The 24746-nt window shown below is 41.1% G+C and overlaps 1 protein-coding gene across 4 annotated transcripts in view; it reads right to left on the reverse strand.

The window, feature by feature from the left end:
- UGGT2 (UDP-glucose glycoprotein glucosyltransferase 2) overlaps positions 1–18173 on the reverse strand; it is a 197136-nt gene extending 178963 nt beyond the window's left edge. For all 4 annotated transcript variants that reach the window (XM_045978339.1, XM_045978338.1, XM_045978337.1 and 1 more), the window contains exon 1: positions 17950–18173. In XM_045978339.1, the coding sequence (XP_045834295.1) occupies positions 17950–18101 (152 nt within the window). In that variant the 5' untranslated portion in view covers positions 18102–18173. The remainder of the gene's footprint in view (positions 1–17949) is intronic.
- Between the last annotated feature and the right edge of the window lie 6573 nt (positions 18174–24746).

The raw sequence follows: 24746 nt of genomic DNA on the forward strand, positions 1-24746 counted from the left end.
CACAGATTAAGGGCAATCCCTTTCAAAATTCCAATGCCATTTTTTCACAAGAATAGAACAATCCACAAATGACCCTGAATATCCAAAACAATCTTGAGAAAGAACAACAAAGCCAGAGGCAACAGGCTTCCTGATTTCAAACTACATCACGAAGCTATAATAATCACAACAGTATGGGACTGTTATAAAAACAGACACACTAATCCATGGTGCAGACTAGGGAGCCCAGAAATAAATTCATATATATATATATGGCCAATTAATTTATAACAGAGGAGCCTAGAAGATATAATGGAAAAAAAGACAGTCTCTTCATTAAATGGTGTTGGGAAAACTGGACAGCCACATGCAAAGGAAACTTCACCCCAACATTAAATCATACATAAAAATTAACTTGAAATGAATTAAAACTTGAACATAAGACCTGAAACAACAAAACTTCTTGAAGAAAACATAGGTAGTAAGCTTCTTGACATTGGTCTTGGCAATGATTTTTTGGATTTGATACCAAAAGCAAAGGCAACAAAAGCAAAAAGGAACAAGTGGCACTATAATTAAAATGTCTCTGTACAGGGGCAACTGGGTGGCTCAGTCAGTTGAACATCTGACTTTAGCTCAGGTCATGAACCAGTGTCCTGGGATGGAGCCCTGTACTGAGCTTCTTGCTCAGTGGGGAGTCTCCCTCTACCTCCTCCCCTGCCCCTTACTATGATCATGCTCTCACTCTCTATCAAAAAAATAAAATCCTTAAAAAAAATGCCTCTGGGGCACCTGGGTGGCTCAGTGGGTTAAGTTGCTGCCTTCAGCTCAGGTCATGATCTCAGGGTCCTGGGATCGAGTCCTGCATCGGGCTCTCTGCTCAGCAGGGAGCCTGCTTCCCTCTCTCTCTCTCTCTCTCTGCGCCTGCCTCTCTGCCTACTTGTGATCTCTCTCTGTCAAATAAAGAAATAAAATCTTAAAAAAAAATGCCTCTGCACAGCAAAGGAAATCAACAAAATGAAATGGCAACTTACCCGATAGGAAAAATATTTGTAAATCATACATCTGATAAGGCATCAATACTGATAATACACAAAGAACTCATACAACTCAATAGAAAAAAAAACAACTTTATCTGAAAAATGGGGGGAAGCTCCAAATAGACATTTTTCAGAAGACATACAGATAGCAAACAGGTACAAGAAAGGTGCTCAACATCACTAATCATCAAGGAAATGCAAATCAAAACCATGAGATACCACCTCATACCTTTAGAATATCTATTATCAAAAAGAGAAAGCAAGTATTGCTGAAGGTTTAGAGGAAAGAGAACCCTGTGCACCATTGGTGGGAATATAAATTGGTGCAGCCATTATGGAAAACCGTACTGATGCTCCTAAAAATTTTTTTTTTAAAACTGCCATATAATCAAGCAATTCCACTTTTGGGTAAATATTCAGAAAAAAAAATGAAAACAGCAACTGGAAAAGATATATACACCCCATGTTTATTGCAGCATTGTTTATAATAGCCAAGATATGGAAACAATCTAAGTGTCCATCAATGGATGAATGGCTAAAGAAAATATGGTATATGTATACAACAAAATATTATTTAGCAATGAAAAAGGAAACCATAGGATCTCACCCATATGTGGAATCCCTAAAAAAAAAAAAAAAAAAAAAAAAAAAAGCTCATTGATAGAGAACAAACTGGTGGTTGCAAGAGGCAGGCACTGGATGGGTGAAATGGGTGGAGGTGGTCAAAAAGTATGTGAAAATTAATAAAGGGAAACCTCGGGCGCCTGGGTGGCTCAGTGGGTTAAAGCCTCTGCCTTCGGCTTGGGTCATGATCCCAGGGTCCTGGGATCGAGCCCCGCATTGGGCTCTCTGCTCAGTGGGGAGCCTGCTTTCTTTCCTTTCTCCCTCTCTGCCTACTTGTGATCTCTGTCAAATAAATAAATAAAATCTTAAAAAAAAAAGGGAAACCTCACTAACAGGGGTGAGGGGAAATACCAGAAGAAGCTAGAAGGGGGAGCTGTACCACTCAATGTCAATTACAGACCTCTAATAGAATAATCTTCAATAGGAAAAAATCATTAATTACAGGGCCCAAGAGGGAAAGAGGTACCTTGCATTGCCTACAAGAAATTGACTACCTCTGCAATTCAGCCAACGAGAAACCATCATCACCTTTAACTCCTGCTTTTCTCCAACAGACTTTCCTTCAAAACAACCCCTTCCAATTTCCTCTTTCTATAAAATAACACTCTTCTCCTTCGTTTGTTAGACTTGCCATAGGTCTTGCCATTGTTTATTTGTCCCTGACTGCAATTCTGTTATTCCTGAGGAAACCTTTTTTTCTTGGTAAAGTAACTGTTTTAAGATTAACATTATTTGGTGATCGGAGGTAGGATCCAGAGATGACCCCCAGCAATCTGGGGCTGGTGAGCAAATAGGGCCCATACCCACAAAGCCAACTTGGTTCCCAGTTTTCTTGCCCACCTTGGAGTTTGAGGGTAAGTTTTTTCCTGGACTGCTAGCCATGCTCTGTTTGTGTTTGAGCTCTCCAAGCTTTTCTTGGGGATTTTAAGGCCTTGTTCTTTCTAAGAGTACTCATTTGACTTTTGATCTCCTTTTCAAGAACCAAACTGTTCCTGTTGGAACCATACCTTGTGTTGGCCTTCGGTCCAATTCCTTTTTGGGATTAGAATGCTCCTGTTGGAACTACATTGGCCTTTAGTCCTATTCCTTTTGGAACCAAACTGTTCCTATTAGAACTGTGTGCTACCTTTGGTTAGTCCAGCTCCTTTTCAGATTGTTCACTGGAACTGTGCAAGTCTTTGATCTGACTCCTTATTGAAACTGGACTATTCCTACTGGAACTATATTGGCTTGTAGTTTGACTCCTTCTGCAACAGGCATTTACTGTTGAAACTGTGCTGTTTAGGATTTTTTTTTTCTCCTTTAAAGAAAGACTTACAAAATGGGATACCAAACATCAAAATGCTTTGAGCTCCCCCACCCTGCTCCTGATTTTGGGACTCTGGTTGTTTTGTGTTTAAAAACTATGGTCCCAGGGAGGAGGAAGATGGCAGAGGAGCAAGAGATCTAAATTTCGTCTGGTCCCAGGAATTCAGCTAGATAGTTATCAAACCATTCTGAATACCTACAAACTCAACAGGAGATCAAAGAAAAGAATAGCAGCAATTCTATGAACAGAAAAGCGACCACTTTCTGGAAGGTAGGACATGCAGAGAAGTAAATCCGAGGCAATATACAAGAAGATAAACCTCTATCAGCTGGCTCCCAGCAAGTGAGACAGCCATGGAGCACAAAATCAGAACTTTTAGAAGTCTGCTCCACTGAGGGATATCATTCCAGTGGCTAAATGGAGGGATTGGAATCCTCGCTGGGACAGTGTGGTCTCAGGACCATTGGGGCCACAGAAAGACCAAGGATGCCTGAGTGGAGGCAAGTACGAGAGCAGGGCAGCTGGTTGCAAAGACAGAGCTGAGGAGTGGGCCCTCAGCTCGGGGCTGCTGTAAACCATCATCTGCAGCACAGTCGGGCCACTGTTCTTCGAGCAGGGCCCCAACAAGTAGCAGATCCAGAGACACTCCCCCTTCCTCCTGCGGGAGGAGTGGCAGGGAAGAATACTGGAGGAATCTGCTGGGTTTGAAACTAACCAGGGTCGTGTGCCAGAGAAAGAAATGCTTGATCACATGCTGGATGAGCACAGAGTGCGGCCAGAGACCAGGGAGACAGGCATGATTGAATGCTTTTCTCTGAGGGCACACTGAGGAATGGGGCCCCCAAGATCGGAGGCTCCCATTTTCACTCTCATCCTCCAAAGCTGCATGCAAAGACTTCAGGGAACAAAAGCTCCCGAGAGCAAACCAGAGCAAATTACTTAGCTTGGCCTCCGGCAAGGGCAGTGCAATTCCGCCTCGGGCAAAGACACTTGAGAATCTCTGCAACAGGCCCTTCCCCAAGGAGATCAGCAAGAACCAAGACCAAGTTTACCAATCAATGAGAACTGCAAAACACCAATTCTAAGGGAATACTGCACATAGAATTCATGGCTTTTTTCCCTGTGATTCTTTAGTCTTTCAAAGTTAATTTTTAAAATTTTCTTTAATTTTTTTCTTTTTCTATTTTTTAAAAATTTTTCTTCTTTTCAATTTTAACATCCTATCAATTCCTTTTTAAAACTTTTTAAATTTTCATTTTTACAGTCATATTCCATCCCTTCATTGTATTTAACCTGTGTGTGTGTATATACACATACATTATATATATAATGTATGTGTATATACATAAACACATATATACATATAATGTATGTGTGTGTATATATATATATATATATATATATATATATATATATATATAGTTTTTCTTTCTTTAAAATTTTGGAATACAGTTTCTTCTAACACACTAAATATACCCTAAATCTAGTGTATCACTTTGTTCTAGTTTCCAGCCTGATCATTTTTAAAAATTTTTTCTTTTTTCAACCAACTTATCAATTCCTTTTTAAAAATCTTTTTAAATTTTCATCTTTACAGTCATATTCCATTCCTTCATTGTATTTACCCTTATTTCTGTGTATATATATGTTTTTCTTTCTTTAAAATTTTGGGAGGTAGTTTCTTCTAACTGACCAAAATATAGCCAAAATCTAGTGTGTGGCTCTGTTCTATTCACCAGCCTGATCATATTCTTTTTTTTTTTTTTAAGATTTTATTTATTTATTTTATTCGTCAGAGAGAGAGCGCGCGCACACGCACACAAGCAGGCAGAGCGGCAGGCAGAGGCAGAGAGAGAAGCAGGCTCCCCGCTGAGCAAGGAGCCTGATGGAGGACTTGATCCCAGGACCCCAGGATCATGACCCGAGCCGAAGGCAGCAGTTCAACTGACTGAGCCACCCAGGCATCCTCTGATCATATTCTTTTTTTTTTTTTTTTCCTTTCTTATCCCCCCAGTTTTGGGTCTCTTCTTCTGGGGTTGTTGCTACCCTTCTAGCATTTTGTTCTCTCATTCATCTATTCTTCTTTGGGCAAAATGATAAAGCAGAAAAACTCAGCCCCCCTGTGCCCCCCTGTCTGAAAAAAGAACAAGAGGCAGTAACAAATGCCAGGAACCTAATCAATACAGGCATTAGTAAGATGCCAGAACTAGAGCTCAGAATGATGATTATAAAGATACTAGTTGGGCTTGAAAAATGCAGAGAAGATACCAAAGAATCCCTTTCTGGCGAAATAAAAACTAAAATCTAACCAAGTCAAAATCAAAAAGGTTATTAATAAGGTGCAATAAAAAATGGAGGCTCTAATTACTAGGATAAATGAGGCACAAGAGAGAATTAGTGACATAGAAGACCAAATGATGGAGAATAAAGAAGCTGAGAAAAAGAGAGATAAACAACTACTGGATCACGAGGGGAGAATTTGAGAGATAAGTGATACCATAAGAAAAAACAGTATTAGAACAATTGGGATCCCAGAAGAAGAAGAAATAGAGAGGGGGCAGAAGGTATATAAGAGCAAATTATAGCAGAGAACCCCTAATTTGGTGAAGGGAACAAGCATCAAAATCCAGGAGGCACAGAGAACCCCCCTCAAAATCAGTTAAAATGGGTCCACACTCCGTCATCTAATACTAAAACTTACAAGTCTCAGTAACAAAGAGAAAATCCTGAAAGCAGTTCAGGAGAAGAGGTCTGTAACATAAAATGGTAGAAATATTAGATTGGCAGCAGTCCTATACTTGGAGACCTGGGCAGGTCAGAAGGGACTGGTATGATATATTCAGAACACTAAACAAGGAAAATATGTAGCTAAGAATACTATATCCAGATAGGCTGTTGTTGTAAATAGAAGGAAAGATAAAAAGCTTCCAGGACAATAAAAACTAAAAGAATTTACCAACACCAAGCCAGCCCTAGAGGAAATATTAAAAGGGGTCCTCTAAGCAAAGAGACAGCCTAAAAGTAACATATCAGAAAGGAATAGAGACAATATGCAGTAACAGTCACCTTACAGGCAATACAATGCCACTAAATTCATATCCATTTACCCTGAATGTAAATGGACTAAATGCCCCAATCAAAAGACACAGGGTATCAGAATGAATTAAAAAACAATACCCATTGATATGCTGTCTATAAGAAACTCATTTTAGACCCAAAGACACCTCCAGATTTAAAGTGAGGGGGTGGAAAACAATTTAACATGCTAATGGTCATCAAAAGAAAGCTGGGTTGGCAATCCTTATATCAGATAAATTAGATTTTAAGCCAAAGACTATAATAAGTGATGAGGAAGGACACTGTATCATACTTAAAGTGTCTGCCCCACAAGAAGATCTAACAAATTTAAATATCTATGTCTCTAACACAGGAGGAGCCAATTATATAAGCCAATTAATAACAAAATCAAAGAAGCACATAGACAATAATACAATAATAGTAGGGGACCTTAACACACCCCCTCACTGAAATGAACAGATCATCTAAGCAAAAGATCAACAAGGAAATAAAGGGTTTAAATGACACAGTGGACCAGATGGACATCACAGATATATTCAGAACATCCCATCCCAAAGCAACAAAATACACATTCTCCTCTAGTGCAATGGAACATTCTCCAGAATAAATCACATCCTGAACCACAAATCAGGTCTCAGCTGGTACCAAAAGACTGGGGTCAATCCTTGCGTATTTTCAGACCACAGTGTTTGAAACTAGAACTCAACCACAAAAGGAAAGTTGGAAAGAACTCAAAAACATGGAAGCTAAACAGCACCCTACTAAAGAATGAATGGGTCGGGGCACCTGGGTGGCTCAGTGGGTTAAAGCCTCTGCCTTCGGCTCAGGTCATGGTCTCAGGGTCCTGGGATCGAGCCCCGCGTAGGGCTCTCTGCTCAAGCGGGGATCCTGCTTCCTCCTCTCTCTCTCTCTCTGCCTGCCTCTCTGCCTACTTGTGATCTCTGTCAAATAAGTAAATAAAATCTTTTTTTTTTATATTTTATTTATTTATTTGACAGAGAGCGATCACAAGTAGATAGAGAGGCAGGCAGAGAGAGAGAGAGAGAGGGAAGCAGGCTCCCTGCTGAGCAGAGAGCCCGATGCGGGACTCGATCCCAGGACCCCGAGATCATGACCCGAGCCGAAGGCAGCGGCTTAACCCACTGAGCCACCCAGGCGCCCCAGTAAATAAAATCTTTAAAGAAAAAAAAAAAAAGAATGAATGGGTCAACCAGGAAATTAAAGAAGAATTGAAAAAATTCATGGAAACAAATGAAAATGAAAACACAACTGTTCAAAATCTTTGGGGTGCAAAAAAGGCGTTCCTGAGAGAAAAGTATATAGCAAGACAAGCCTTTCTCAAGAAACAAGAAGGTCTCAAATACATACCTAACCCTACACCTAAAGGAGCTGGAGAAAGAACAGCAAATAAAGCCTAAACCCAGTGGGAGAAGAGAGATAATAAAGATCAGAGAAGAAAGCAATGAAAGAGAAACCAAAAGAACAGTAGAACAGATCAATGAAGCTAGGAAACTAGTTTCCTAGAAAGAATTAATAAGATTGATAAACCTGTGGACAGACTTACCAAAAAGAGAAACGACCCAAATTAATAAAATCATGAAATAAAGAGGAGAGATCACAGTCAACACCAAAGAAATACAATTATAAGAATATATTAAGAGCAACTATATGCCAGCAAATTAGACAATTTGGAAGAAATGGATGCATTCCTAGAGACTATAAAGTACCACAACTGAACCAGGAAGAAGTAGAAGACCTGAACAGACCCATAACCAGTTAGGACATTGAAGCAGTCATCAAAAATCTCCCAACAAACAAGAGCCCAGGGCCAGAGAGCTTCCCAGGGGAATTCTGCCAAACATTTAAAAAAGAACTAATACCTATTCTCCTGAAACTGTTCCAAAAAAATAGAAATGGAAGGAAAACTTCTAAACTCATTTTATGAGGCCAGCATCACCTTGATCCCAAAACCAGAGAAAGACCCCATCAAAAAGGAGAATTACAGACCAATATCCCTGATGAACACAAATGCAAAAATTCTCACCAAAATACTAGCCAATAGGATCCAACAGTACATTAAAAGGATTATTCACCACGACCAAGTGGGATTTATTCATGGGCTGCAATGTTGGTTCAACATCTGCAAAGCAATCAATGTGATACAATACTTTAATAAGAGAAAGAACAAGAACCATATATACTCTCAATAGATGCTGAAAAAGCATTTGACAAAGTACAGCATCCTTTCTTGATCAAAACTCTACACAGTGAGGCAGAGAGGGTACACACCTCAATAACATAAAAGCCATCTATGAAAAATCCAGAGCAAATACCATTCTCAATGGGGAAAAACAGAGCTTTTCTCCTAAGGTCAGGAACACGGCAGGGATGTCCACTGTCACCACTGCTATTCAATACACTAATAGAATTCCTAGCCTCAGCAAGCAGACAACAAAAAGAAATAAAAGGCATCCAAATTGGCAAAAAAGAAGTCAAACTCTCACTCTTTGCAGTTGATATGATACTTTATGTGGAAAACCCAAAAGACTCCACCCCAAAACTGCTAGAACTCATATAGGAATTCAGTAAAGTGTCAGGACATAAAATCAATGCACAGAAATCAGCTGCATTTCTATACACCAATAACAAGACAGAAGAAATAGAAATTAAGGAGTCTATCCCATTTACGACTGCACCCAAAACCATAAGATACCTAGGAATAAGTCTGACCAAAGAGGCAAAGAATCTGTACTCAGAAAACTATAGAATACTCATGAAAGAAATTGAGGTAGACACAAAGAAACTTTCCATGTTCGTGAATTGGAAAAACAAACAATGTCTATACTACCTAGAGCAATCTACACATTTAAAGTAATCCCTAACAAAGTACCAGCAACTTTTTTCAAAGAAATGGAACAAGTAATTCCAAAATCCGTATGGAACCAGAAAAGATCCCAAATAGCCAGAGGACTGTTGAAAAAGAAAACCAGAGCTGGTGGCATCACAATTCTGGACTTGCAGCTCTATTGAAAAGCTGTAATCAACAAGACAGTATGGTACTGGCACAAAAACAGAAACACAGATCAATGGAACAGAACAGAGAGCCCAGAAATGGACCCTCAACTCTATGGTCAACTGATCTTTGACAAAGCAGGAAAGGAGGTCCAATGGAAAAAAGACAGTCTCTAACAAATGGTCTTGGGAAAACTGGATGGCTACATGCAGAAGAATGAAACTGGACCATTTCTTTTTACCATACTCAAAAATAAATTCAAAATAGATGAAAGACCTCAATGTGAGACAGGGATCTCTCAAAATCCTTGAGGAGACCACAAGCAGCAACTCTTCGACCTTCACCACAGCAACTTCTTCCTAAAAACATCACCGAAGGCAAGGGAAGCAAGGGCAAAAATGAACAATTGGGATTTCACCAAGATCAAAAGCTTTTGCACAGCAAAGGAAACAGTCAACAAAACTAAGAGTCAGCCCAAAGAATGGGAGAAGATATTTGCAAATGACATATCAGATAAAGGGCTAGCATCCAAAATCTATAAAGAACTTATCAAACTCAACACCGAAGAACAAATAATCCAATCAAAAAGTGGACAGAAGACACGAACAGACATTTCTACAAAGAAGACATCCAAATGGTCAACAGACACGTGAAAAAGTACTCAACATCACTCGGCATCAAGGAAATACAAATCAAAACCACAATGAGATACCACCTCACACCAATCAAAATGGCTAAAAGTAACCAGTCAGGAAATGACAAGATGCAGAGAAAGCAGAACCCTCCTACACTGCTGGTGGGAATCCAAGCTGGTGCAGCCACTCTGGAAAATGCTATAGAGGTTCCTCAAAAAGTTGAAAATAGAGCTACCCTACGACCCAGCAATTGCACTACTGGGTATTTACCTCAAAGATACAAATGTAATGATCTGAACGGGTATGTGCACCCCAATGTTTATAGCAGCAATGTCCACAATAGCCAAACTATGGAAAGAACCTAGATGTCCATAAATAGATGAATGGATAAAGAAGATGTGGTACACACACACACACCCAAGAATATTATGCAGCCATAAAAGATGAAATCTTGCCATTTGCAATGACGTGGTTGGAACTACAGGGTATTACGCTAAGCAAAATAATGAGAGAAAGACAATTATCATATGATCTCACTGATATGAGGAATCTGAGAAATAAGATAGAGGATCATAGGGGAAGGGAGGGAAAAATGAAACAAGATGAAACCAGAGAAGGAGATAAAGCATAAGACACTCTTAATCTCAGGAAACAAACTGAGGGTTGCTGGAGGGCAGAGGGCTGGGAAGGATGGGGTGGCAGTGATGGACATTGGGGAGGGTATGTGCTATGGTGAGTGCTGTGAATTGTGTAAGACTGATCAATCACAGACCCGTACCTCTGAAACAAACAATATGTTAAAAAAACAAAAACAGGGGCACCTGGGTGGCTCAGTGGATTAAGCCGCTGCCTTCGGCTCAGGTCATGATCCCAGGGTCCTGGGATCGAGCCCTGCATTGGGCTCTCTGCTCCGTGGGGAGCCTGCTTCCTCCTCTCTCTCTCTGCCTACTTGTGATCTCTCTCTCTGTCAAATAAATAAATAAAATCTTTAAAAAAAAACAAAAACAAAAACAAAACTATGGTTCCTCTTCATCCACATTTCTAAATAAATGCAGCGACTTAACCAAAAGTAATTTAGAACTGCAATGGCCATTATCTGATCTCCCCTAACCCTTTTCTGAAGGTTGAACTGGGCCACCATGGCTCTGAAATTGTCAAAGCTGTGTGGATGCCTATTTGGATTGGTTTTTTGAAGCTTCCAAAGGTTATCAGAAATCTAAAATTGCCTCTCAGAAAAATACAATTTCTAGATTAGCTGAGGCAAACAATTACAAAGACACAATAGTTTCTGAGGTCTCGCTTTTCTCCCTGCCGTCTTGTCTCAGGATGTGGTAGCCACCTTGTGCTCAAACTCTGCCTCCCATGCCATCATCCTCCTTCCTTTCCATACTGCCTGCACCTCCTCTATACCCTCAGTTTCCCTCCTCTAATTCGCTAGCTGAAATTATTTTTCCCCCCAAAGTGACTGAGGACCTCGAAAGGTTTGCTGAAGAAGTTAGCATAGTTGTTCAAACTTAGCAACCTGGTTTCTCAGATTTGTATCAATTCGTCCACATGCTTGTTGGAGGTTCCGGCCAAACCCTGGATAAAACTACTCCAAGGAGAAGATCCTGAAAGGGGTTTAGAGAAACAGACACCTAACTTTTGGCAAGATGCTAAAACACTTGCTGGAAATCTCCACTGAGCAAGTATAGTAGCTTTTCCCAAGCCTGTTGATTGAGCAAAATCATTGCTGATTTAGGCTGGCACACAAAAGCCTGGCGAAACCCATTCATGACTATTAAAATCACCTCCAAATTATCCTTAAAATCTGATGTTCCTTTAAGATGCTGAATCCATGTAGGTAGCATTTAATTCTATGGTTATAGTGGATTCTCATTTAGTTAAAAGGAAGAGGGTTGAATGGGAAACTGTTTATTCTAGACATAGTCATCCTAGATGTGCCACCGACCCTCACACACAAAATAAAATTCTTAAAATTCTTCATTTTCCTCTCAGGCAAATGAAAGCCTCTGAACAAAACAAAAAACATACTAGTTTTTACTATTTGCAAAGAGCCAGGATATTGGGGGAAAATTGTTATTGGCTTAGGAGCTCCTGGCACTTTAAGCCCCCTAGCCAGTATCTCCAGGGTCCTCCTAATTCCCAAGAACAGGGCTCCAAGGAGCTACAGAGGCTCTTCCCAGTCCTCCTCCTTAATTGACTCAGAGAAACCACTCTTTGGATTGGGGATGCATCTCTGTCCTTATTGACACCAGAGCTACGCTCTTGGTGCTCAGTCCCCCACGGCTATGAAGCAGTCCCTGCTCTGGAGTACTAAAGTCGGGGATGTCCAATAAACCTCAACGGGTTCCTATCTCTGAACCTACTCCCTTTTGTCTAAGCACTCTGATACCCACGCCTTTCTCCTTCGTTCCTCCGTCACTCTTCATTTACTGGGCTGAGAGTTCTTAGAAAAATACACCAGAATTCCTTTCTCCGAAAAGGGGAAATAATTCTAGAATCTGAACTCAGTAATCAAAATAGGCAACCAGGGAAATTAAATGACCCTTTGACATCTTTTATTTGCTCTGACTCTGACAACACTACAGCTGAGTCCGAGGATACTGATCCTTTGCCCTATTGGGTCCCTCCCCTATGGACAAGATCGTCAACTAGTATTGGCAGAATTCATAGTGTGCCTCCCATCAAGACTCAAATAGATTCCTCAAAACCTCTCCTGAGAATTAATGAATATCCTATAAGAAGCCTTTCAAGGCATCAAGCACCATGACAGAAGATTACAAAGCTCAAGGCCTTATTATCCCTATAATATGCCTATTTTACCTATGAGGAAATCCAATGGCCAAGGATGGAGGTTTGTGCAGGACCTCTGAACAACAAATGATATTGTTATCCTTCAGGACCCTACTGTTCCTAACCCATACATGGACACCATTCCCACTGGCGGCAAATTTTTCACTGTAACTCATCTATACAATGCATTTTTTAGTATTCCGGTTGATAAAGATCAACCAGTATCTTTTTGCTTTCACTTAGGAAGAATGGAAAGACACCTGGACAGTAATGCCCCCCAGTTTCAGAGTCCTTCTTTTCACAAACCTTAGAAGCTGATTTGGATGTTAAGTTTTTTTTTTTACAGGCTCTAATTGGTTAAAATACCTAGATGACCTGATTCTCCATTCTCCTCAAACCTCTTCATAGGAAGACAGCATTCATCTATTAAAACTTTTGGCCTTAAAGGGAAATAAACACTCCAAAGAAAAATTTGTTTGCTCAAACTCAGGTTTGATACTTAGGGCACCTGCCCTCAGAACAAGGACTACATTTGGATCTAGAGAGATTTCATGGCATTCTGAACTTTGCAAAAACCTAAAACTGAGGCCAATTACAAGGTTTTTTTCAACTGGCTGGCTACTGTTTAAACTGGATTCCAAATTTCTCTCTTATGGCTCAATTTCTAGAAGTTTTACTAAAAAAGGCAAAACCTCACCCTATTATTTGGAAAGATCAGGAAGACATAGGTGTCTCTGCATATGAGAGGGAAGGGAATAACCTTGGGAGTACTCACCCCAAAACACAGGAACCCACAGGGTTTTACAGTCAACAAATAGACCCAGCGGCCCAAGGATATCACCCTGGCCTCAGAGACATTTCTGACGAAATCATCATGGGATCCCTTTTAACCACCACTGTATTTTGGCTAAGGGCAAAACTGTAAACATTTATACTGATAGCAGGTGTGCCTTTGGGGTAGCCTCATGACTTTGGATTATGGAAACAAAGATTCCTTCCAACAGGGCTAAAATTAAAAATGGCTCTTATGTCCAAAATTTGTTAGATGCCACATTTTGCTGGCTGCTCTGGCTGTTTATGGCTCCTGGGCATTCCAGACTCAACATCCTGAGACCAAAGGAAACCATCTGATTGATATTTCTGCCCAAAACACTGCTCTCAAAGAAACTTGTCATGGTCCAAAGAGATGTTCTGCATATGATAATTCAGAAAGACCACCAGGAGGGCGCCTGGGTGGCTCAGTGGGTTAAGCCGCTGCCTTCGGCTCAGGTCATGATCTCAGGGTCCTGGGATCGAGTCCCACATCGGGCTCTCTGCTCAGCGGAGAGCCTGCTTCCCTTCCTCTCTCTCTGCCTGCCTCTCTTGTGATTTCTGTCAAATAAATAAATAAAATCTTAAAAAAAAAAAAAAAAAAAAAGAAAGACCACCAGGAGATACCCAACAAGTGGAGCGCCCGGTAGCTCAGTCAGTTAAACATCTGCCTTCGGTTCGAGTCATGATCTTGGGGTTCTGAGATCAACCCCCACACCGGGCTCCCTTCCAAGCAGGGAGTCTGCCTCTCCCCTCCGCATGTGTGCATTCTCACGCTCCCTCCAATAAATAATCTTCCAAAAAAAAAAAAAAAAAAGAGGAGATACCTAACAATTGCCCGAGAGGGGAAAACAATATTGGAAATCTAATAATTGTTGGTTCAATAAAAAGAGAGAACTCTAGTTTGGACCAAATAACAATCTGGCCCTACCAGAAATCTTCCAAGTTCCCACTACTTACCACTATACGTGCCTTAAACGATTGTGGTCTACTGACACAAGACAGTATTCATGAACCAATACTGGTGGGACATATTAAGGAGGTTGCAAGAAGGGCCTACCTCACTTGCCCCACCTGCCAAAAACACAATTCAGGGAAACCTGTCTGCAAAGCTGTTTGCACAGTGCTTTCCCATTGCATGGAGAGAAACAAGTTGCAGTAACGGTCCACATGTTTTCTCAGTGGACTGAAGCTTTCCCTTGTAGAGAGGTTGCTGTTTTTATCATGGCTAAAAATTCTGTTAGAAAAGTGATCTGTACCTGGGGAACCCTCTCAAACTTCACAGTGATTGGGAACCCACTTTAAGGAGCAGGTGCTTTGACGTCTGCGCTGTTTGCCCAGTTTTATCAGTGTCATAGTGTAGATCATCCTCGATCCTCCATGAGTTGAGCATATTAACAACACTATTAAGACTCAACTGGCAAAATTTGCAGAGATCCTCCAAATACCTTCACCAAGAGCACTGCCACTGGTTCTTCTAAATCTTAGATCCACCCCTTTGAAACTCAAACTCTCCTCCTTTGAGATGGTCACGGAGGTCCAATGCACTTGGCTCCTACAGCTCCTTTAGCCCACAGTAGATAAAAGGGGATATACTTCAATAATTACTTCTATGAAAAACCACGTTAGGCAGAGTCATCTTTTTCACTGCTGAGAGATGATGACCTTAAGCATCACATCTTGCAAACTGGAGATTTCATCTCTAGAAAAAGGCACCTCCAGAAAGACTACTCAGCCTTGCTGGAAAGGCTCTTATTGGGAACTGCTAATCCTTGTGGCACCAAACTTCAAAGGACAGGCTCTTGGATTCACGGGACACATCTAGAGAAATCATTAAACCCTGACTGGACCACTACACCATCTGGGGACCTCCAAGCAAAGATTTCCTTGAATGAAAGCAAACCACATCTGACAATACAGCTTTCTCAGATTGTCTGGACCTGGCCTGTATACCTTTTCTGCACTGTTTGCTTCTACTATCTTTCTTAGAAGGGAAATACTCTTGTGTGCATTTTCCAAACCCTTGTGAAAGGGAGAAACCTCTTGAGTATGGCCTTTCAGCAACAGGCTTATCATGATACCATGACAAATTAAATTTCACTTGCTTTTTCTAAAGGGTTAGAAGGTTCAGAATTTACGGATGTCTTTCATCTGCACTATTATCTGAGTCTGAATTCTTGTTCAAATTCATGGTTTCTGAATTTGCAACCTTATAGGCTGTATTGCTGGATAACATCTGTTTTTCAAATGGTTCTTTTGAGATAAGAGTACTATTTTTGAAGTTGTGCTATTTTTGCAAAAATTTCATTAGTTATTGCTTCATGTTTATACCTGCACTGAATCTCTCAAAGGCACGTGGTTAATTCTTCCAGTGTGCTCTTACTGTATTATTTGGTCTTCATGGCTACTTTAAATGGGGACTCCCAGGAGGCATACAGGACTTTAAGACTGCCACCATTGGGAGAACTTTTCTCCCTTATGTCGGAATAAGTGCCAGTATATACCTTCAGCTGGATACTTTCTGACCTAGGGGCCCCATTTAGAACCATCATACAATTTGGAAGTTATGTTACTTCTTCTGTTTTTATATAATTATTTTTGTACTTAGTCACCTATCAAACTTTTATAAAAATGATGTACCCAGTAAGGAGAGGATCTCCAGTACTTAACAGTCTTGAAATCATACAGTCTTTAGATCGTTAGGAAGGAAAACTCTTGAGGTACTTCCCTTCCTGTTACTCAAATGTGGCTTTTAAGTGGTTTCCAAACCTATGTACTTTCCATATTCAATGCAGGACAAGACAAGTAGGAAAGATCCTTTCTGGCACTGAGCGACAAAACCACTAAATATGAAACCTGACTTTTGGTCAGTGATGCTTTCAAGGAAAGATTTTGATCAAAAGGGTGAAATGTAAAAATTATTAAACAGAAACTTCATTAAACGTGGACTGGGGGGGGGGCGCCTAGGTGGCTCAGTGGGTTAAAGCCTCTGCCTTTCGCTCAGGTCATGATCCCAGGGTCCTGGGATCGAGCCCCGCATCGGGCTCTCTGCTTGGCAGGGAGCCTGCTTCCTCCTCTCTCTCTTTCTGCCTGCCTCTCTCCCTACTTGTGATCTCTGTCAAATAAATAATAAATAAAATCTTTAAAAAAAAAAAAAAGTGGACTAGGGGGCACCTGGGTGGCTCAGTGGTTTAAGCCGCTGCCTTCAGCTGGGGTCATGATCTCAGGGTCCCGCATTGGGCTCTCTGTTCGGCAGGGAGCCTGCTTCCCTCTCACTCTCTCTGCCTGCCTCTCTGCCTACTTGTGATCTCTGTCAAATAAATAAAATCTTAAAAAAAAAAAAAGTGGACTAGGGATGGAGAAGGGGTTGCTGTACCACTCCATGTCAATTGCAGTAAGAACTGTCAATTGCAGACTCCTAACAGAAAATTTTCAGCAGGAATCAATTATAGGCCCCAATAGAGAAAGATGAATTTTGCCTCCCCTACAAGAAATTGACTAGTCCTGCAACTCAGCCAGAGGGAAACTGTCGTCATACCCGCTCTGGGTTTTCTCCAAAGACTCTTGTTCCAAACTACCCCTCCAAACTTTCTCAGTCTCCAAAAAATAATGTTCCTCTCCTTTGTTAGACTTGCCTATGGTTTTGCCATAATTTGATAGTTCTTAATTCCCGAATAAGTCCATTTTTGCTAGTAAAATAACTTATTTTTAAGGTTAACCAGTACAAACTTTCAGTTATAAAATAAGTCATTGGTACATAATGCAGTTAATTGTACTGGCCTGCATATTTGAAAGTTGCTAAGAAATGTTAAAAGTTCTCAGCATGAGAAAAAAACCCAAACTTGTACCTATGTTGGGTGATGGACGTTAACCAGACTTACGGCTATGATTTCACAATATATACAAATACTGAATATTACTACACCCGAAACTAATATGCACGGTTAGTTATATCTCAATTAAACTGTTTTAGTATCTTAAATATGCAGTGTAGTCTCAGGTGATGGGCTCTTTTTAGGACCATAAGCAGTTTCTTTGGCGAACTGTCAAAAACTGGTGTTAAAAAGTTCATGCTAACTAAAGAAAGGAACTTTCAAATTTTAACTTCTAGAATACTAAGAGCAAAATACAATAGCTCTAAGTTTTGTTTCTGCAAAGTGATATGAAGTAATTTCAGCGGAGGACACTCGGGTAGAACTGAGTTGTGGGAAGCTGCCTTCTCCGCAGGAAGCCTAGGAGCCGATCGATGGAGTCGCTAAGAAACTAGGTGCTCCCAATACCGTCTCCTAAGAACCGCCTACGTCAATGGAAGTTGCGTGCATTCAACGCCACACTCCAGCTCCCGCTCTTCCTTTCTTTTTCGTAAACGCTAATGAAATCCAAACAAGTTAAACAAAGGCCCCGAAGTTTGGAAAACCGTGGGCGAGGCAAAGTAGGAACTGCGGGGGCTGGGGAAAGGAACTGCAAGTGAGCGCCGCGCACGGGGTCGCAGGGGATGAGGTGATGCCCCGACGCCCAGCACGAGAGCTCCCGCCGTGCAAGGAGCTGCAGGGCCGGCCGCCGGCGAGACGGGGTCCGAGGGACCGGCAGGGACCCGCGAGCCCGCAGCCCCGCCGACCCTCCCTCCGCGCTGGGCTCGGCAGAGAGCGGCCGGCCCGCACCCACCTGGCCTCCAGCAGCAGCGGGGTCTCGGGCCACTTCGCGGCCAAGTGGGCCGTCACCGCCTTGGACGCCGAGGCCGTCCGGGCGCCGAGCAGCGAGAAGCATAGCGCTGTGGAGCCCAGGAGCAGCCGCACCACGTCCGCGGCCTTTGCCATGGCGCGGAGGGGGAAGCGCGAGCCCCTCGGACCCCCGCGACCACAACCCGCAGTCGCCACGGTACAGCCGGCTCCTCCCGCCGCGCGGCCGCCCACTTCCGGTGGGGGGAGCCCGAGTCCGTTACTCAGAGCCAGGGCCGGGCGGGCAGCGAGCGCATGCGCGTCCCGCTCCCGCGCAGTCCCGGGAGCCCCCCGGGGCTGAATCCTGGAGCCACGTAGGTGCGGGCGGGGCCGGATCGTGTCTCGCCGAGGCCGACGCTCTGGCGGGCCTGCGGTCCCGGCCTCTGGTTCTCGGGCGGAGGCTGCTGGACGCGGGGAGGGGAGTCTGGCTCCCGGAGAGCGAAGTGGGATTGCGGCCGTCTGAGGCTGGGTGGGGATGCCAAAATTTGGAAGCAAAGACAGGAGCTGTTGTGTATTTTATCCACGTTTACCCGGGCGGAAAATAAGGCCCATCAAGGTTCTGCTGTCGACTTTATGGGCTTCTAAATTTTATTGCATATTGGAGTCATCTGGTAGGGCTTTGAGAAAGCCTGATGCCCGGTAGTATTTAACCCACCCCGCCCCCGGGTGATTCAAGTGGGCAGTCAGGTTTGGAAGCCAGCGACCTCACCTGGAGGGCTTGTTAGAACGCTGGGTGTTTGGGGGGAGCCAGGGTGGTTCAGTCAGTTAAGCGTCTGCTTGGTGAGCTCAGGTCATGATCCTGGAGTCCTGGGTTGGAGCGCTGCGTCAGGGTCCCTCCTGGGTGGGGAGAGACAAGAATTTGCATTTCACCTCTATCAAGTTCCCAAGTGATAATGATACTGCTGGCTGGAAACCTCTCTTTTTCAGCCTTTGTACTCAAAAGTGGTCCACAGAGTAGCGGTCGCCGCAATATCACCTGTGAGCTCATTAGAAATGCAGAATCTCAGGCCCCACCCCAGACCTACTGAATCCCCAGGTTAACGGGAACCCCAGGTGGTACTATGCCCATTAAAGTTTCAGCGGATCTGGTTTTGAGGGTGGCAGGTGAAAAAACGCATAGGAAAGTCATAGTTGCTTATGTCATTATCAGCCAAAATCACACAGCTTTCACTGAGTCTTGATTTAAACCAAGGACTGACCCCAGAGCTCCTGCATTTACTGCATCAGGCTCAAAGACAAAACCTTGCAGCAGAGTTAGGTGGTTTTCCAGTAAATATGATTCATCAAATCAAAACATTCAGTTTTATTTAACTGGGTGGACGGGAGCCTCAAGTTTCAAGTTTCTGGCTCCTAGTCAAGAATGATTCTTTTTCTCTTCAGAAGTCTGTTAATTTATTATAAATATTAAAATATATGGTAAAGAGAAGCAGTAGCTGGGAAAAATAGTTGAGGAGAATGCACTGATCCATTCCTTTTTCCCCGTAACTCCGCCACCTTATAAGGAACCTGAATCTCTTAAAGGTGATGATCTTTTTTTTTTTTTCCATTTCCATACATTTGCTTAGTATATGCCTTTCCTTAGAAGACCCTGCTCATTTGCCCAAATAAAACAATAACACCACACCCCCACAAGAAGACCTTGTTCTGGAACTTCTACTCAGGTGGTCACCTCCTAAGCCTAGCCTTCTTTTCCCGATTGTTCCTACTTGTTATGATCTATTCCTCCTTCAAATCCCATAAGCTCTTTATTTTCTGTCATATATCACTTGTAAGTCTCACTTTAGAATCTGAATACAGTACTTGCTTATTTCTCCTATTCAGGTGGTGTTTCCCCCAGGACTCATGCCTTACGTATTTTTAGCATCCATGGCAATAACTAGCACAGTACATGTTAATCGGCCTCAATAAATACTGCACAGTCCTTGTCTGTTTGTTTGTTTGTTTGTTTGGATACGTGGGCAAAAAGCTAAGGCAATGAGTACAGAGCTTCATTTCTATCCACAGAACATAATGTAAATATATATTATGAATCTTCCACAACTATTTGCTTTAATTAACTCCTCATGTCTACTTATTCTTAGACTGAAATTTTGACTAAAATCGTAGGATGAAGGAAATAAGATATTTACAGCGAATGTCTTCAATGAAAGCGTATCTGATGTTGCCAATTTTTAAGAAATGACTTGTGGCGCGAAGAGTCACATAAAATGCACTATTAAAGGACACTACTGAAACATATATTTATACATATTCCAGTATATTTGAGTTCACAGTAGGGAGGAATGCTACATTTCTCTTTGAGAGGATGAAATTAACCCAGTGTCATTTATTTACATAATTATTATACATTTTAGCTTACATAATATTTTCCTAGAAATTTAAGTGGGTTTGAAATATTCCTTAGACTGACCATCCCTAGGCTCGTTTCCTCATCTGCAGAACAAAAGAATAGGACTAGGGGATATGTACTTGTTGGAGGAGATCATCAGGAGAATGGCTAGTTGACCTCAGAGCCGGACTCAGACGGTGAGACTCCTTACTCTCTCTTCTGTCCTTGGAATGTAAGCTCTGCCCACTGTTCCCACATCAGCAGCCACTTCAAGGAAGCAGCCTTCGGAGAGTAATATTACTGGGACAATCTTCTCTGTATAAGAGACTGAACTCTGTTAAAGCCTCAGTATAAACTCTTAAGCAGCTGGCAGGTGAGTGCACAGATCTACTTGTCTTACAGTGTCCCAGACCAGCCTTGTAAGTCAGCTCCTTTACTTATTAAAACTGCCACCTACCAATGTGGAGTGGTCTGCTTCTTTCTTCCATTTCTCCTTGCCCTCTGAGTATGGCAATGAGTTTCAAATTTCACCCAGGGAACTCTCAAGATTGAGAGCCAACGTTGAAGTCTCTTCTATATGTCATATCCACGTACAGATAGAAATATTAAAATGCAAAAGTTGAGTAACTCAGAGAAGGTCACTCAAGTTAATAGAGCAGCAAAGCAGTCTAACATTCATTATCAATAACCCTTTGGCACAGATCAGCTATGAAGGGAATGTAGTTCAGGGACACAATTGAATATTTTTTAGCAAAATGTTATTCAAAGTTATTCACATCAGGGTAATATGAATGAAAATTGATGATGATAGCAGTTTTCATTGTATGTGGAAGAAGTGATTAATGAGTGCTTCATAATAAGAATATTGTGTTTAATAACATAAATCATCTTGAATTTTTTTAGGTAGGTACAGCATGGACTATATTTATTTAATGAAAATAGTGGTGCTATGTGAGGATTAAGTTGCTACCCAATTATTATGTAATATAATAAAACTTTAATTTTCTCTACCTAAAGATGTCTCACTGCTGAAATGTCTTTTAAAAAATTATTACCCTGTAGGTCTTCCAGATTTCCTTTACTATAACAAAGACCCTTTTCTCGTTTTTTGTTGTTGTTGTTGTTTTTAAGATTTATTATTTTAGAGAGAGAGTGCAAGTAGGGGGAGGGGAAGAGGGAGAGGGAGAGAAGCAGACTCCTCACTGAGCCCAGAGCCTGACTTGGGGGCTCAACTCAAGACTCTGAGATCATGACCTTGAAATCATAACCTGGGCTGACTTTAAGAGTTGGATGCTTAACCCACTGAGCCACCCAGGGACCTCACCTTTTTCTCATTTTTTAAATTTGAATATCTTAAGTACAAGAAAATGTCCTATTCTTCATTTCAGCTGGGAAGAATGTATAAACTTATTTAATTTGTTATAGTTGTACTCCCTAGCAAGATTATGCTAAAATCATAAATGAGTTACTGTTAAGTGTGAGTAAATTTGATCTTTATAATTTTGCATATTTTATTTAACATATATTACACTTGCCTCGCAAATGTCTAACTCCAGGTCTGTTTAAGGAAATTGTTTACTGCAGTGGCTTTCAAATAACAAATTAAGTATATGAAATATATAATATTTTAATCAATTAGGATGATATAAAAACATAACATCTACTATTTAACAACATCCTTTTATATTTACATCCATGGTCAAAATTTTATAATTGTGCATTCAAAGTTTGCAAAGTCACCATTGCTTCTACTATTTGGTTTCGTTTCTTTCAGAAAACACATAGGATTGAAACATGTTGGTGTCAGACAAACCTGTGTCCCGTTTTTACATCTTCTAGTAGAGGTTAGTATCGTTACCTGCACAAACTCATCAATTTATTCAAAATATATTGTTTGTCATCTGTGGGAAGCTGACTGTATCATATGTTAGGAAAGAATACTGAGTGAATAAAATGGTTACTGTCTTTAAAGGGTTTATGGTGTAGTGAAACATAACGTATGCCAATAAATTATTACAGCGAAAAGTCAATAAAATTCTATGGAAGTCAGAAGAAGACACTTTTTTTAAAAAGACGTTATTTACTTGAGAGAGAAAACATGAAAACGGGGGGAAGGGCAGAGGGAAAGAATCCTCAAGCCTACTCCTGGCTGAGTGCAGAGCTTGACTTGGGGCCCAAAGTAGGACTCGATCCCAGGACCCTGAGATCCTGACCTGAGCTGAAATCAAGAGCTGGACACTTAAACGACTGAGCCCCTCAGGCACCCCCTCGAAGAAGACACTTCTCCAGAAATCTTGTCGAACAAATAAACAAAAAGCTTTAGTAACTTTTCTCGTTCAAATTATTTCATGGATTTAAATCTAGAACTTTGAGAAGCTGCCCAAATCCTTTCAATCCCTAGGGAAGCATCTGATTCTACATCATGAATATCAACAACAAAAATAAGCATTTGCAGACCAGCTGCTTCACATTTATGTCATGAAACATGGTCTCAAACCCTAAGTGACTTCCTCGTTCGGTTGCGGGGGGGGGGGGTAGTACAGTACATAAAAAGTAAATTATAATGAGGAATTTTATGTGAGAAGACTTGGAGGACTGGCATGTGACAATAAACATGACAGGAATTAAAGAAGAAGGCAGTCTTGAGAAAAGCCTCACAGACTCATTGGTGTGACTACAGTCTGAAGGAAGGAGGGACGACTGGTCTGTCATTGTCACACGAAGGTGGCCACAGATAATACGTAAACAAATGGATGTGGATATATCTTCCAAAAAATTTATTTATGGACATTCGAAAATTTCCCATTTTCCGATATCATGAAATATTCTTTTTTTTCTTTCTTTTTTTTTTTTAAATTAGTGGGTTAAGCTGCTGCCTTCGGCTCGGGTTATGATCTCAGGGTCCTGGGATCGAGTCCCGCATCGGGCTCTCTGCTCAGCAGGGAGCCTGCTTCCCTCTCTCTCTCTCTGCCTGCCTCTCTGTCTACTTGTGATCTCTCTCTCTGTCAAATAAATAAGTAAAAAAAAAAAAATTTTTTTAAATGTAGGGGTGCCTGGCTGGTTCAGTCAGAGGAGCATGCGACTCTTGATCTTGAGGTCATGAGTTAGAGTCCCACGTTGGGTGTAGATATTATTTAAAAACAAATAGATAAAACTTTAAAAAATAAAATAAAATTTTAAAGTGTAAAACTACTCCTCATTCAAAAGCTATATGTATTTGGCCCATGAGCCCTAGTAGGCCAAATTTTGCTCTAGAGGAAGTTTTGCAAGAAAATTATACAAGAAAGAATTATTTATAGAATTATTGTTTATGATAACAAAAAATTGGATACAGCTGAAATGTCTATTGAAATACAATGACAAAAATGTGGCTTATTTGTTCAATGGAATACTAAACAGTGACAATCAATGAGTCACAGATACATAGATACACATGGGTGAGCCTCAAAAACACTGTCAGTACCAGGAAAAAAGCAAGTCAAAAGAATGTGTACCCTAAGATCCTATTACACAGGGTCTAAGGACAGGTAGACTTAACAATATAACCTTTAAGCATACACAAAAACTCTAATGAAAGCAAGGGAATGACTAACACAAAATTCAGTATATTGATTACTCTGAGTGAGAAAAAGAAGATGAGAACAAAGTTGGGTCTTCAAAGATATTAATAGTCTACTTCTTAAGAAAGGTAGTAGGTGCAGGTTTTACTTACGTGTGACACAGTTCATAATTTTTACAGTGGAATAAAAAGCCACAAAACAGATTATGTCAATGTCTTTAAAAATGATGTTTCTCCATTGCCCTACAAAGTTAAATTGAAATTCCTTACACATATACTGCTTGACACACTTTTAGATTTTAAATGTTTCATTGGAAACTGGACATGGCTTCTTCATTTCTTGGAAGAGCCTCCACTGGTGTGGTCTGTCCTGCTAATGCTATTTAGAAATCTTCTTTCCAAGGGCACCTGGGTAACTCAGTCGGCTAAGCACCCGCCTTTAGTTCAGGTCATGATCTCAAGGTTGTGAGATTGAGCCTGACATTGGGCTCTCTGCTCAGTGGGGAGCCTGCTTCTCCCTCTGCCCCAACCCTCTTTGTACTCTCTCTCTCAAATAAATAAATAAAATCCTAAAAGAAAGAAAGAAAGAAAGAAATCCCCTCTCCTAGAATACATCAATTTTTAGAGAATCTTTCTATAAATATTTTATTTTCCCTGTGTTTATAAAAAACTTTTTGTTTAACACTCTGACCCCATTATACCTATATATCTTTGTCTTCAATCTCATTATCATGTTCCTTATTTTTTGGAATTACTTTTCATTTCCTGAGTTTTCTAAGCCCTTTAGTGTACTCTTTTATGTGGATATTGTACCTTTTAGCTAGAATTCACTTTCATTCTTTTTCATCTGGTCTGA

This window comes from Meles meles, chromosome 14, assembly GCF_922984935.1.
Source record: "Meles meles chromosome 14, mMelMel3.1 paternal haplotype, whole genome shotgun sequence".
Lineage (NCBI taxonomy): Eukaryota > Metazoa > Chordata > Mammalia > Carnivora > Mustelidae > Meles > Meles meles.